The following is a 12,500-nucleotide window of genomic DNA, read 5'->3' as shown; positions in this document are numbered from 1 at the left end:
TGTCCGCGCGGATGAGCACATACGCGGGCAATACGCCGTGTCATGGAGGCACACCGTTCTTGACGGTAATCTACGGGGCCAAGCCAAGATGGCTGGTGGCTTCATAGGAGCTGTTTTCCCGCGCCTGTGTTGGAGGTCCGGTAATCTCAAGCTTCGGAGACGCGGTGAAGCGAGAAGGAGCATGAAATGTTCGCTCTCCCGATGCTCTTCATCACGCCGGCGTTGTGACAGCGAGCGCTCGCAACCTTCGAGTTAGATCAGCTCGTGCGTTTCTGTGCGCACGTCACATTTAATTTGTGATCAAATATTTACTCCAATTTATACGGCCGATAAAAATGTGATTCAAGTAGTGGTCTTATAGTTTTCTGATGTTACCAATTATTCGTGTTTCTGGCGGGACGGCGACTTTTTCTGACTTCATACGGGTCTCTGCACGCGTTGCACTATTTATCTGTTTCTCAGGCGAGGTTTTTGTTTAAGCGGATGTTCCTATTTTGCGTTGCTTTCTTTTCTCGATTGACACTCCAATTTGCATGTATTCATCAACGCCGTTTGTTTTTCTCTCTTCGCATTGACAGTTCTTTTCTAGTCTTAAATAATATTTTGCTTGATATGTTAGTCATCCTTTACAGCTCTCCCATCTCCTCCTATGAGAGTCCCTCGGAGACCTTCTAGCATAAAGCTTCCTAGAAAACCTACTAGAGGGAACTCCGCCCTATACTGTATACGAGAGCTACAAGCATAATGGCTCAGCCAGCATGGGAATGATAGTACTTGTATTTGCCACAAATTTGTGCTTCTATCTTCAAACCGCTTTGTGACTTTGCAGCTTGATCATTTTCACCACAATGCTGCATTATTAATACAACTCGCAATCATTTTTCATGTGAAGAGAGTCTTATTGTCTCAAGCATTTTGAAAAAAAAAAAATAAGCATTGACACTTATAAGACTGCTTATCGTGCTGGAATGCCAAAGCGTTATTTATTATCGCTTAGGTGAAATGTTTTCGACGTGTATTAAAGTTCTTTCTGCTGAATCGGTGTGTGTGTGTGTTTACGTTATCCACAGACCGGAAACATTCGGACCATTTTGCTGCAGAACGATGAATATTTTTTTGTGTTCCCTTGCTTCGTTTCCTGGGGCGCGCTTCCGTGGACAACCACGTTTCACGGCTGCCTTTTAGGTAGACACTTCGGGCAGCATCCCAGTAGACACAGCAATGATTAAATCCGAAGGCAGCGACGTGGCGTGCGCAATGACACACGCACTATAGGCACACCTCGTCCTTTACACTCATAACTTGGCGTCGAGAGTGCATCGCAGTAGATACAGTATACACAGCACTGATGAAATCCCAAGAGCGAGTGACACGGGGGAGGCAGTGACGTAAGCATTGACATGACGTGTGCAATGACGCAAGCACTAGGCACAACTTTAGTCAACCGTTACCGTGGAGCCACCGCGGCGTCGGTAGAAGCTGCCATTTATATTAGGGATGTTTATAGGGCCCTAAATGATCCTCCAGAGTGGATTACTGTTTTTGATGAATTAGGCAAAATTAAGCCATTTTAAAACATACGAACTAGCCGAATGGCTAGGGATTTGATGTATTTTTGTTTGCTTAAATGTTTGTACAATGTTCATCACAAGGTAATAAAAAAAGCCACCGCGGCGTCGGGAAAGCGTGCTAGTCTCGAACCGCGGAAGCCCGTCTTCGATTCCCGCCCACCCCAAAATGTACCAACTTTTCTTTTTGATTCCATTAATCAACTTTGCTTACGGAAACCTGCCTGACAAATATGATGTCAATTGGCTGTCGGCAATTTTCGGTACCATCTTTCAATCGCGCCGCCGACGACAACGCCGGGCTTTCGCGTAGTGGGGCGTATAATGCTTTCGCATTAAAATGAGATCGCTCCGAAGTTTAGGACAATGAACGCAGAGAAAAAGCACAGTAAACAAAGTCGCAAGAACGTACGAAGCCACAAGAAGGAAGGACACAAAAATCCACTTCCGAACTGTCATTCCCATGGTAGCTGAAAGATCACAGGTCCCGATTTCCCTCTAGTAATTCAATAGGAAACTCTATGCCTTGTAGTAAATAAATAGTATCCCACCATGCAGTGGTGAACTACCATGCAGTGTACAGAGCCTTGGACATGTTTGCCAGAATCCGCGAGGCCTTTGGTGCAGCAATACGGAACTCCAGCTGGCTCGTCGGCCATGAGCGGCACGTGGCCCTGCGGAAGCTGGCCAACATGAAAGCCCTTGTTGGCGGCCCCGAGCATAGGTGGGACGAGCACTACGTGGAGGAGTACTACGGTCAGTATTCTGCCATCTGTGTTTTGCGGAACTAGTTCTCCTACCTGTAACTGATGAGGCGTCATTTCGTTGTGAAATCGCTGCGGCCTACGTTTTCAAAGGAAAGCCGCGCATATGTGTGTTACGGAAGGCGAAGGTTACGACGGAAACTCACAGCGCCAACACTTTCACGCTGAAGCTGTGCGAAGTGGTGCTAGTGGTATTCAGATGTTTGTTGTGCCGGTATATATCCCAACAAACGCCAACGCTCTACAAGTATTAGGCAGAGTTAAAATGCATTTGATGTGCTTAGGATGGTGATCTATTTGACAACTATTTTTCCTAACAGAACGAGATCAAGATTAGGAACAATATTATGATCAATATATAGATAACGTTTGCTTGAAGTATGACCGTAAATCTACAGAACTTTGGCGTCTAATCAAGACACTTGAGTGTGATAGTTCGGCATGCCGCCCAAGGGAGCCCCAACGCGGTGCAGGATGGTTAAAGGGCTCTAGTTATTTGTCGGAGACGGCAAACCCGCGCGGATATATGTGCAAGTGGTGCAGTGTTGCACTGAGGAAAATATTCGTAACACTTTTGTCCATACATAGTCTTGCTTGCACGCATATATACTACAAAAATCGGTGCGCTCTAAACACATACGATGACATGCTACGCGCATCCTTGATGTTAGTACCTCTTGAAGAAGGCTAAACGCAGGGATTTCGCTTCTAGTAATACTTCCAGTAACTAGACATGTTTGCAACGGGCTCGTCATTTACAGACGCCCTCGCCAAAAACGCAGATGCACGAATGGGAAAACTTAATGTGCGCTCAGATTCTTACAAGTGGGCTAGCACCTGACTTTGTTTTCTTCCTGCTACGAAGTTCCTTTTGTTTTTCCTTGCCCGGCACCCTAGTGTCGGTCACAGAACACGGAGAGGAGAGTATTAAGGCATCGGAGTGTAGCGTAGAGGTTAATGCTTACGAAATTGAATAACGAGTATAGATCTAGCATGGCAGTGAAGGGGCATGTACAATCATCATCCTTCTTTATCCGTACACGCCATTTTCAGCGCATTTTCGCTACTTCTATGCAATGCTGCATATTTCTCGTTGGGTTGTGTGCTATGGTGTTGAATCAATGCGTCTTCTATCCAAAGCATATGTATTTGCTAATTATATTGGCAGTGTTAAGTTAAGCATTTATATTTCAGCCTTCGTTGCGCCCGGTTAAGTCTGACGGTGGCGGTCCCGTCGTGAGCAAAAGCAAAACTCCCAGCATTTCACGAACCACGGTTGGGCATCTCATGACAAACTACTTACTATTTATTTTAGTTTAAGGCAGACTCATATACCTGTATGACATCCTAAACAAGAAACGACGACGTCATTTTTGACAACTTATGAATATGTCAAGGTCAAAACCGTAAGCAGTGGGGGACAGCAGCTTGTAGGCTCGAGAGTACATATATATTGGTTCGAACTTTGCTATTTTGGTTTTGAGCAACCTTCTCGTTGCTGTATATAACCTAGCTAATCTGTCGTCATAAATTTGTCACGTAGCCGTGGTAGCCTAAATTAGCCTGAAATGTCCGCTGCACCAACCGTTTTGAAAACATTACATACAAGGAGAGCAGGTTAAGCATTAAAGAGTACTAACCCAATTCAGGTCTAGCGATGCGTGCGTTGTAAAGTGGTGACTTCTTAAGTGAATGCACTGCAAATTATTTGGCAGGATAAATTAGTCGTGAACTTCAAACATTGAACTTTTATTAGAGCATAGTTCTGCGGCCAACAGCCAGCACAGTTGAACCACAAGGAACAACCGAAAGGGGCCGCAGCGTGCCTTCTCGACGAAGCTTTTCCAAATCGTATCCAGGTACTGTAGTCATCATTCCCAGTACGGTTGAACAATTATAGCGTCGCGTTTAATTCCTCCAGAAATAGTAACTTGAACTGAATGCAGTGTAGGTTTAACTAGCTGACATACCAAGCATCCACCTGATATTTTTTTAGAGCGCAGCTCTTAGTGCGCTTGTTCCTGCGTTGAGCGTCGGCGTAACCGAGCGAACGAGCACAGCGAGGGACGAAAGAGCAAACGCGGAGCCCAAAGCCGGCGATAGCGAAGAGAGCGCGAGGAGGAAAGCGGAGGAGGAAGATACAGCGAAAGCATGAGGCGAAAAGCAGAGGAGGAGAGCATGTTGAAAGAGGGAGGAGGAAAGCAGAGTGCCGCGCGATTCTACGAGATGGCGACAAAGTAGCGTGTGCCGTAATGCGGCGGTGACGTCATTACTAGGGCACGCGGCGAGCGCTGAGCGAGTGCGTCCACCATTACCATATATGGAGCCAAAACGCTGGCGTGGGCTTCGGACCCACATTGCATGCGCTACTTCGCGCGCGCCGACGCGCCGCTAGAGAATGCGCATGCGCTCCATGCGAGACACGTGCGCGTTCCCGGATTTCCGTTTTCTTTCTGAACAATGAGCGAGCAGCCAGTGAAATTCAACACATCTGAACAGCTGTGCTCAAATTTCGCATTAGGGAGCACCGTAATCGTCGGTGATCTTTTTTTTTATTTGCCTAAGCAGAGTTGACTGCGGGCGCCTTATGCAAGGCTCGCGCTATGACGTCATAGACCGTGGCAAAATAGAGAGCGCCTCAAAGAGCGGCAGAAGGGTGCGTGCGAGCAGAGAGAGTTTTCGTAAAGCGTTGCGGTGCCCCTTTATACAGCAGCATGTAACTGGCCAATAAACACTCGATCGTGTTCTCACAAGAGTCGCGGTTCGGGAGAGTTGGTTTTCTGTGAGTTTTTCTTAACGCCAGTGAAATTTAGAATGAGTGAAGGAAACTTTTGAAAGAAAACACGGCGAAGCTCCTTCCCATTTCTTCTCGAATTTTTTTTCTTACCTCATTCTGGGTTAGGATAACGACAAGAACACGCCGCTGAATTTGTGTGTATATATATATATATATATATATATATATATATATATATATATATATATATATATATATATATATATATATAAATACACCTCCAGGCATCAATACAGGCTGCCAGTGTCGAGGTCAACGTTGCAGTGAGCTGAATAGTCGTGGGAACTCTTGATTCCTAAACCCCTTATCGAACCCCACGGTTCTCCTCGTTCTTCCCGCCGATCTGTGCTGCGCGTTTCTGTAGCTCTTGGCACACCCGCTTGACTTATAGAAACTGCGGGCGGTGCCCCGCATGCGCGCACGCAGAGGGGCTGCCCGACTCGCCGAGCGACCGTTTTTTCGAGGCGTGGCTCAAGGCTCGGTCGCTGTGCGCCCACCGCCGGTGGTCGGACCAAACGAAGCTGGTGTTCGACGTCGCCACGGTGAACGCCTACTACGAGCGTGAAACCAACGTCGTCATCGTGCCGGCTGCCTTGCTGCAGCCCATATTCTTCTTCCCCGACGGCAACGAGGCGTACAACTACGGGAACCTCGGAGATGTGAGCCCGCTGATTCTGCCGGTCCGGTTCCTCGGAATTATAACCTCGGCGTTATAAAGACACCGTTGACCAGCTTTTAAAAGAAGAAAAAAAATATCAGCGGTGATTTAGCGGTACATGCAAGAGGAATGCGTTATGATTAAGTCGCGCCACTTTGAGGTCACGGATATCCATGACTTAAACCGCGTTCACCACACTGCGAAGTGTTGTGCAGGAGCTCATGTGACAAACGCGTGAGGTCTACATATATTCTGACGAAGGCCGTGCCCCGGAGGAGACGTTAAAACATTAAAAATGTAATTTTCATAAGTGTGCTCCTTCATTTCTTCAACTATTCGTATATATATATATATATATATATATATATATATATATATATATATATATATATATATATATATATATATATATATATATATATATATATATATATATATATATATATATATGAATAGTTGGTGTCCCTTCAAGTGCAATTTTGCCCCGCAATAATATCTCGGGAAGATAGCGTACCGACGGGGCAGCTAGTTAAAAAGTATTGAAATGAGGCCGAAGGGTATCCCTCAGCGTTAGTTTGCCTCACTTGAGGTAGTGCGTAATGTTAACTACTCGTTTACTGCGCATGCGCTTTCCACTCTAGCGCAACGCCGCATTTTGCGCTGTCAATGCTTTGCCTTTTGGGTGAAACTGTCATCTTTATTTTATATCCTGTCCGAGCAGCTGCCCATAGCATCCTCTGTTCAGAATAAACGCTTTGCCACCATAATCACGAAAGGAACACTCACTAGCAGTGATTAAAACATAGGCGAGCACTGATGCGTCAGGGAAGACGACCTGTAATGCGAAAATGACGAGAAATGACGCATTCAGAACACTCTGCTAGACGAACTCCTTTATAACGAAGTGCTTTGGAGCTGCAAAACCATTCGTTATGCATGTCACTTGGTTGTAAAGGTCTCCCACCGCACAACCCACAATAGAACTGGGACATAATTGCTCCTTCGTTATTCAGCTCACTTCATTGTAAAAGGCGTTCGTTATAGGGGCGCTCAACTGTATACGTTTTTGAGGCGAACCTCGCTTTTCGAACATTCCCTGACTTAACTTGCCGTGGCTGCTGCATGCTTCTGCTGTCTTGCCCAATAGCTGAAGCTACAAAAGAATGGAATTAACGTGCCCCACGTTGGGATCGAGCATCGGGGCCCCAGCACAATAGCCCGACGCTCACACCATTAGCCCACAATCGCACGTAAGCTTCTATCGTGCCAACGCCCATACTATTTCTCTTTGAGATGATCTCCGCATGTTTCACATTGAGCAGCACGAGTGCGCATGCGCATGAGGAATCAAATGGGAAAACTTATAGTATTTGATTATACGCTTCCGAGAAGCTTCGCTTTCCATAGATTCTAAGATATGTGCTTTGGATCTGCATTAAAGAAAAAAAATAAACGTGGTGAATTATACCGTCCCCAGGTGAGCGTTTCGAGTACCGCTACTGCAAAGAATATTGTCTGATGTCAATTGAATTTTTTTTTTTTTTTGCAGATCATGGGTCACGAGATTATGCATGGTTACGACATACTAGGGGTGCAATACGACGACAACAACCAGTTCAAGCCGTGGGACACTCCGCTGTCGCGCGAGCGCTTTGTCCAAAACGTCATGTGCCTGCGCGGATCCCACGCACAGGTTCGTCCGTTGCACTGAGTGTGCTACTGCGAGTGTGCATCTGTGACACTTCTTTAGAAAAAAAAAATTATTTATCGCTATAGCATAGAGACGGACTATAGCGAAGAGGCGCGCACCGGAACATAATAGTTCCGTGGTAAAATTGCTGGCTGAAAATCTAGTTCAAGCATATTGCCAGCATGGATTTTCGGAAAGCATGAGAAATAATGTGGAGTACGAACATTTGCGTATATATATATACTTCCGCCCTTGTGGCTTCGAATGACCTTGTAGATTTTTATGTCAGTGTTTTTCAACAACAATCTTATTCAGCATTTATTTTTTACCCTTCTCTGGATTGCAGAAAGTACAACTATAGTTACCGAAGACACAAAATAATTACGTACGGTATGTATTAGTAGTAGCAGCAGTAGTTATATTTGTCATACATCATATAGGTTCAGCGGCACACATTTTCGAAAGCGCCACAGTTTATTCGTGTTCTGAAAATTACGCAAAAAATAAAACAAGTGAGAACGTAAAACGCTTGACCTGTCTATAGTAAACTTCATGAAAGTGTCACGAAATGCAAGTGTACTACAAAGAAGAAAGCAGAACGCGTAATGTGGTGAGTCAAAGAAGCTAAGCCTAGTTGTGAAGAAAATTTGTTATCGTTAAAAAACTCAACATCAGATTAATCACGGAGAGACCGAAAAAATATTCATATGTATAAAAGCAGAGGAGTTGGCCTGAGGGGCCATTGTCTCTGGCCTGCTGCTCTATGTATCGGTGAAAATGGGAAGAGGAAAGATATGGAGGTGGTGCGGATGCCGATACTGTACAGTGAAATGTGCGCGCGCTCGATGTGCATATAGGACGTCACAAAACGCAGGGGCCTGTCACACAGAGCTGGAGGTGAGACAGCGTTAGCATGAAAATTTCTGAAGACAGTGTTTCAAACTTTCTGAAGACACCGACGCGAGCACGGATGAATTAATGGACGGACGGACGGACGGACGGACGGACGGATGGATGGACGGACGGATGGATGGATGGATGGATGGATGGATGGATCTATGGGCGTTCCCTTTGGAACGGGGCGATGGGTTGCGCCACCAAGCTCCGAGTTTGTAGCACCCGCGCTCGAGGCGTCATCTTGCGGCACCGCGCTCTACCAAGTGTGGTGAAAGAAGCGGAAGTACTGAAAGCTTTTCAGTAGAGGTGTACTCATTCGTTTGGTGCGCGCATGATGTGGTGATAGGTGCGCAATAATTGAGGGCAGTGGGGCAACACTCCTCTGGCAGCTTCAACTTACGCGCATTGTTCGCTAATAGAGCTTTGGAATAGAGATGCCGTGCTAACAGACAGTTCGGAAATGGCGAGCTCAAAGTTATCGGGTGCTGTCTGCGCACAGGAAGGCTCGGATTGCCCGCATGCGTAGTGATACGGATGCTTTTATGGACGTTGGCGCACATCGCCAAGGCTGGTCCTTGTTAACCATGGAGGAAGGAAATAAACCTGGAGAGAGAGAGAGAGAGCAATACGCCACGCAGCGAGCCTTGGAAAGCGAGCTCTCCTGGAAATCTTTCCCTCGAAGTGTCATACCGACACGTGACAACCGAGACTCGAGAGTATTGCCTGAGAATAGTTGGTTCTCGGTACCTTTTAACCAATGCACACTTGTTCGATTGCCCTGCCCAAGATCTGCCGCCACAGTGGCACCAATGAAACCTCCCGTGCGCCCTGACGTAACGACCCCGTTTTGGGCCAACCCGCTCGGATTCAATCGTGTTGCGCAATGCTCCATCCTAGTTAGATCTCTCCTACGGCTTCTTAACTTCTCGGTGCGTCTTGGCTTGACTTCTAGAGGATCCGGCACCAGGTCTGGACATTCCAAATGAACAGCAACTTTCATGAGTCCTCAATAAAACGCGTTGCTGGGCTAATTAGTTCATGATATTTCTTTTTGTCAGAATTGCGGCAGCGCCAAAGACGACAAACGTCAGTATACCAACACGGACAAGCGCACCATGCCGCTACCTATGCGCATGCCTATATAGTCCGCTTTCTTCTGAAAAAAAAAAAAAATCTGGAGTACATGTGCCTGTCCGTCTTGGTAGGGTAGTCCCTTGTCTTTTGGTGTTCCACATTTGTGGTAGAAAAAAAGGAAAAAACAAAGAACAAAAGGTGTACTAGCAATCCGGTCACGATCGCGCCTGCAAAATATGACGCCTACGCGAGCCACGAAATCAGCTGAAGGTTGTAGCAAACGCCTGCACATCGCCATGGCAGCTAGTCTACTCGTCAGCAATTGAAACGTGCCGTACATCAAGGACGAAAAAAGGAAAGAATGCGGAAGGGGAAAAAATGAAAGGAGGCGGGGCTAGCGACGTTAATGTCACTAGGCTTCGATATGGGCGAATACCAGAAAGGAATGCGGCCTGCAGGTGCTGGTCGAAGCAACGGGAGAGGAGCCTCTATATACGGCGAGAAAGCTGGCTCGGCTTTTCGCCGTGCAACCTTTACTGTACAAGCACTGTATTTGCAAACTCGTTTGAAAAAATGATCACCGTGGAACGCTCCCACGACGGCGCTTTACATGCTTTAGTTTACCAAAAAGTACAGTGCGTGCCACAAGATGTGTCCGCAATTTATGGTGACCAAACGCCAAATCTTCAGAAACTTATGCACACTAAAGCTTAGAACCGCGCTGCGTTAACGTCTCACACTGTGCAAGCGCCTGGTTTTGGTGTTTGCAATTTCCGCACAGCTTGTGAGCGGTGTAGTGCAACAGATATAGTAGACCGTTTCAGAATAAGGGGTCCCTGACGATTAACACCTCGCCACAGTGCGTGCGCCGAAACCAGACGGTATCTTTGGCTTTGGGTATTCGCACTCCCCTAACGCTAAATTTCAGAGCTAGCGCGGATGCCCCAAATGCCCCAAACCTGCTTTAAAGCGTCGTCGTCGTGTCATCTTCGCCGCGAGCGTCCCAAACACGCGTCAACTCCTCCTCATTGAAAACAATAAATAGTCAGGTATACATTTCGTTCTGTAAAATATCGCGGGTTGCGTTATTTCATTTTTTTTTCTCTCTGACATTGTTTTCATTTTCCTTCCGCGTGCAATCGCGCGACGTTAACGCAAGCCGGGATGAAGTACCTTCCACGCGGGGCATACAGACCGTGAACGCAAAGCGGTCACTTGTTGCGGTACACCTTAAGCTCCAGACCCCTGTTCTAGACCCCCCTAATAACTACATGAGGTTAGGGCTGTGGCCTTATTTCTAGTGCGTAAACATTGCACGAGGTTGCTCGTTACGTAGTATGAAAGTAAGGGCTATCGCACGCATTTCCGTTTGTAGTACAGTTTATAGTTCCCCTTTACTTGACCCTAACAACTTAAGTAATCACTACACTAAATCTTCGCGTCATATGTATTCCAACGTGTACTATAGATCTGCACAAAACTTGTAAGGCGAAAGCCTTAAGTGCCTCGTGGGCCGAAAAATCCGTTGTCCGCGGCGCTATCGAAAAATTGACCGTCCGGCTTTATGGCACTAAAATTGATGGTGCCACCATTGGTAGTCGAACCCACGAACTTCGGTGTTGATTGAGGCGAACTTAAGTAGGGTACGGCTAATTGAGATAGGGTTGCTTAGCCATGCACTCGAACCCACGAACTTTGGTGGAACAGAACAAGTATTAGGTACAGTAAAAACGCATCCGAATGAGAGTATCGGGTAATTTAATGAATGCTTCACGAGTGCGCAGGCTTTCGCCTTCATCCTCTTTAGCGTGTGCTAAAGTGACTGTCAACTTTCTGCGTTCTGTTCCTTTCTTTCTTTTCGCGACGCCAATTATCTACAGGCGCTACGCCGCAAGCGCCACCTGGCGCTCAACGACACGGTCGACTCGGAGAACCTGGCGGACTTCGTGGGCGCCGCGACCGCGTACGCCGCCTTCCGCAGCCTGCCGTCCTACCAGCGGCATTGGACGCTGTACGGACTGCACCTGACGGCCGACCAGCTCTTCTTCGTGGGCCGCTGCACCAAGGCGTGCAGGCTGGCCGAGGCGACGGCGACGACGCGCTACGCGACCGCGAGCTCGCGCTGCAACGTGCCTCTCATGCACATGGAGGCCTTCGCGCGGGCCTTCCACTGCGAGGTCGGGACTCGCATGAACCCGGCGCACAAGTGCTCGTTCTGGGCCTGAACGTTTTCCGCGCGCGCCGCTTACGTCCGGCACGAGTCCCTGGCGGCCGATCGTGTCTCGTAACCGCTACACGATCGCGTGTCACATATTTTCTTTTTTTCGCTGAACACGAGAATTGGTATGCATGCTCCATTGCACGTTGTTGCTTTTGCACTCCGTAATAAACTGTACTCACGGTGTAACATGTGCGGCAGAGGGTTCGATGCTTAGAAACTTTTTGAAGGGAAGCGTAGGAGTGGCGAAGTGAGGGAAAACGAGGCGAAGAGGACGAAACGAGGGCGAGAACAAGGCGCTATGAATGAGAAATCGAAAGGTGCGTTGTTCTGTTTGGAACGTGAAATCTTGCGCAAGTTACGCGAGATGAGGAAAGTACACGTAATAGGTTCTAGTTAATTCCTCTTCGATTTTACACACCAGACACGTAGAAACCCGCCCAAGAGCGCAGTTTTACTGATCTAACCATTTTAGGTTAGGTTAAACAGAAGACAGAGGAGCCAAATGCATTATGCGCAGAACGAATAAACGGTGACTGAGTACAGCGAGGTTCTGGGAGCAGAAAAGGAGAACGTATAGACTAGGGCGGCAGATAATGAGGTGCAACGGTAACATTAGGAAAGGTACGAGTATATGGATGTTCTTTCTTTCTTTTTTTTTTTGCGGTGCCGACTACGTATTCTAGATATAGGGGGAGGAGTTGCCAATTGCGCTGGAAGCTTTAGAACTACGCGCGCCGCGGTTGGCGCATGCCTGCTCACCAGTCGCAGTCCGGTTAAATATATCCTGAGGCCAATGGCCGACAACCACGTGTACACTAGGAAAGCATCTAT

At 47.2% G+C, this 12,500-nt stretch overlaps 1 protein-coding gene across 4 annotated transcripts in view; it reads left to right on the top strand.

The window, feature by feature from the left end:
* LOC142592807 (neprilysin-1-like) overlaps positions 1-11,752 on the top strand; it is a 187,358-nt gene extending 175,606 nt beyond the window's left edge. For all 4 annotated transcript variants that reach the window (XM_075704488.1, XM_075704489.1, XM_075704490.1 and 1 more), the window contains 4 exons: positions 2,127-2,324; positions 5,556-5,788; positions 7,337-7,480; positions 11,329-11,752. In XM_075704488.1, the coding sequence (XP_075560603.1) occupies positions 2,127-2,324; positions 5,556-5,788; positions 7,337-7,480; positions 11,329-11,673 (920 nt within the window). In that variant the 3' untranslated portion in view covers positions 11,674-11,752. The remainder of the gene's footprint in view (positions 1-2,126; positions 2,325-5,555; positions 5,789-7,336; positions 7,481-11,328) is intronic.
* Positions 11,753-12,500: the final 748 nt, after the last annotated feature.

This window comes from Dermacentor variabilis, chromosome 9 (genome assembly GCF_050947875.1).
Source record: "Dermacentor variabilis isolate Ectoservices chromosome 9, ASM5094787v1, whole genome shotgun sequence".
Lineage (NCBI taxonomy): Eukaryota > Metazoa > Arthropoda > Arachnida > Ixodida > Ixodidae > Dermacentor > Dermacentor variabilis.
Note: the sequence above shows the minus strand (reverse complement) of the source record. Positions and strands in the feature narration are given on the sequence as shown.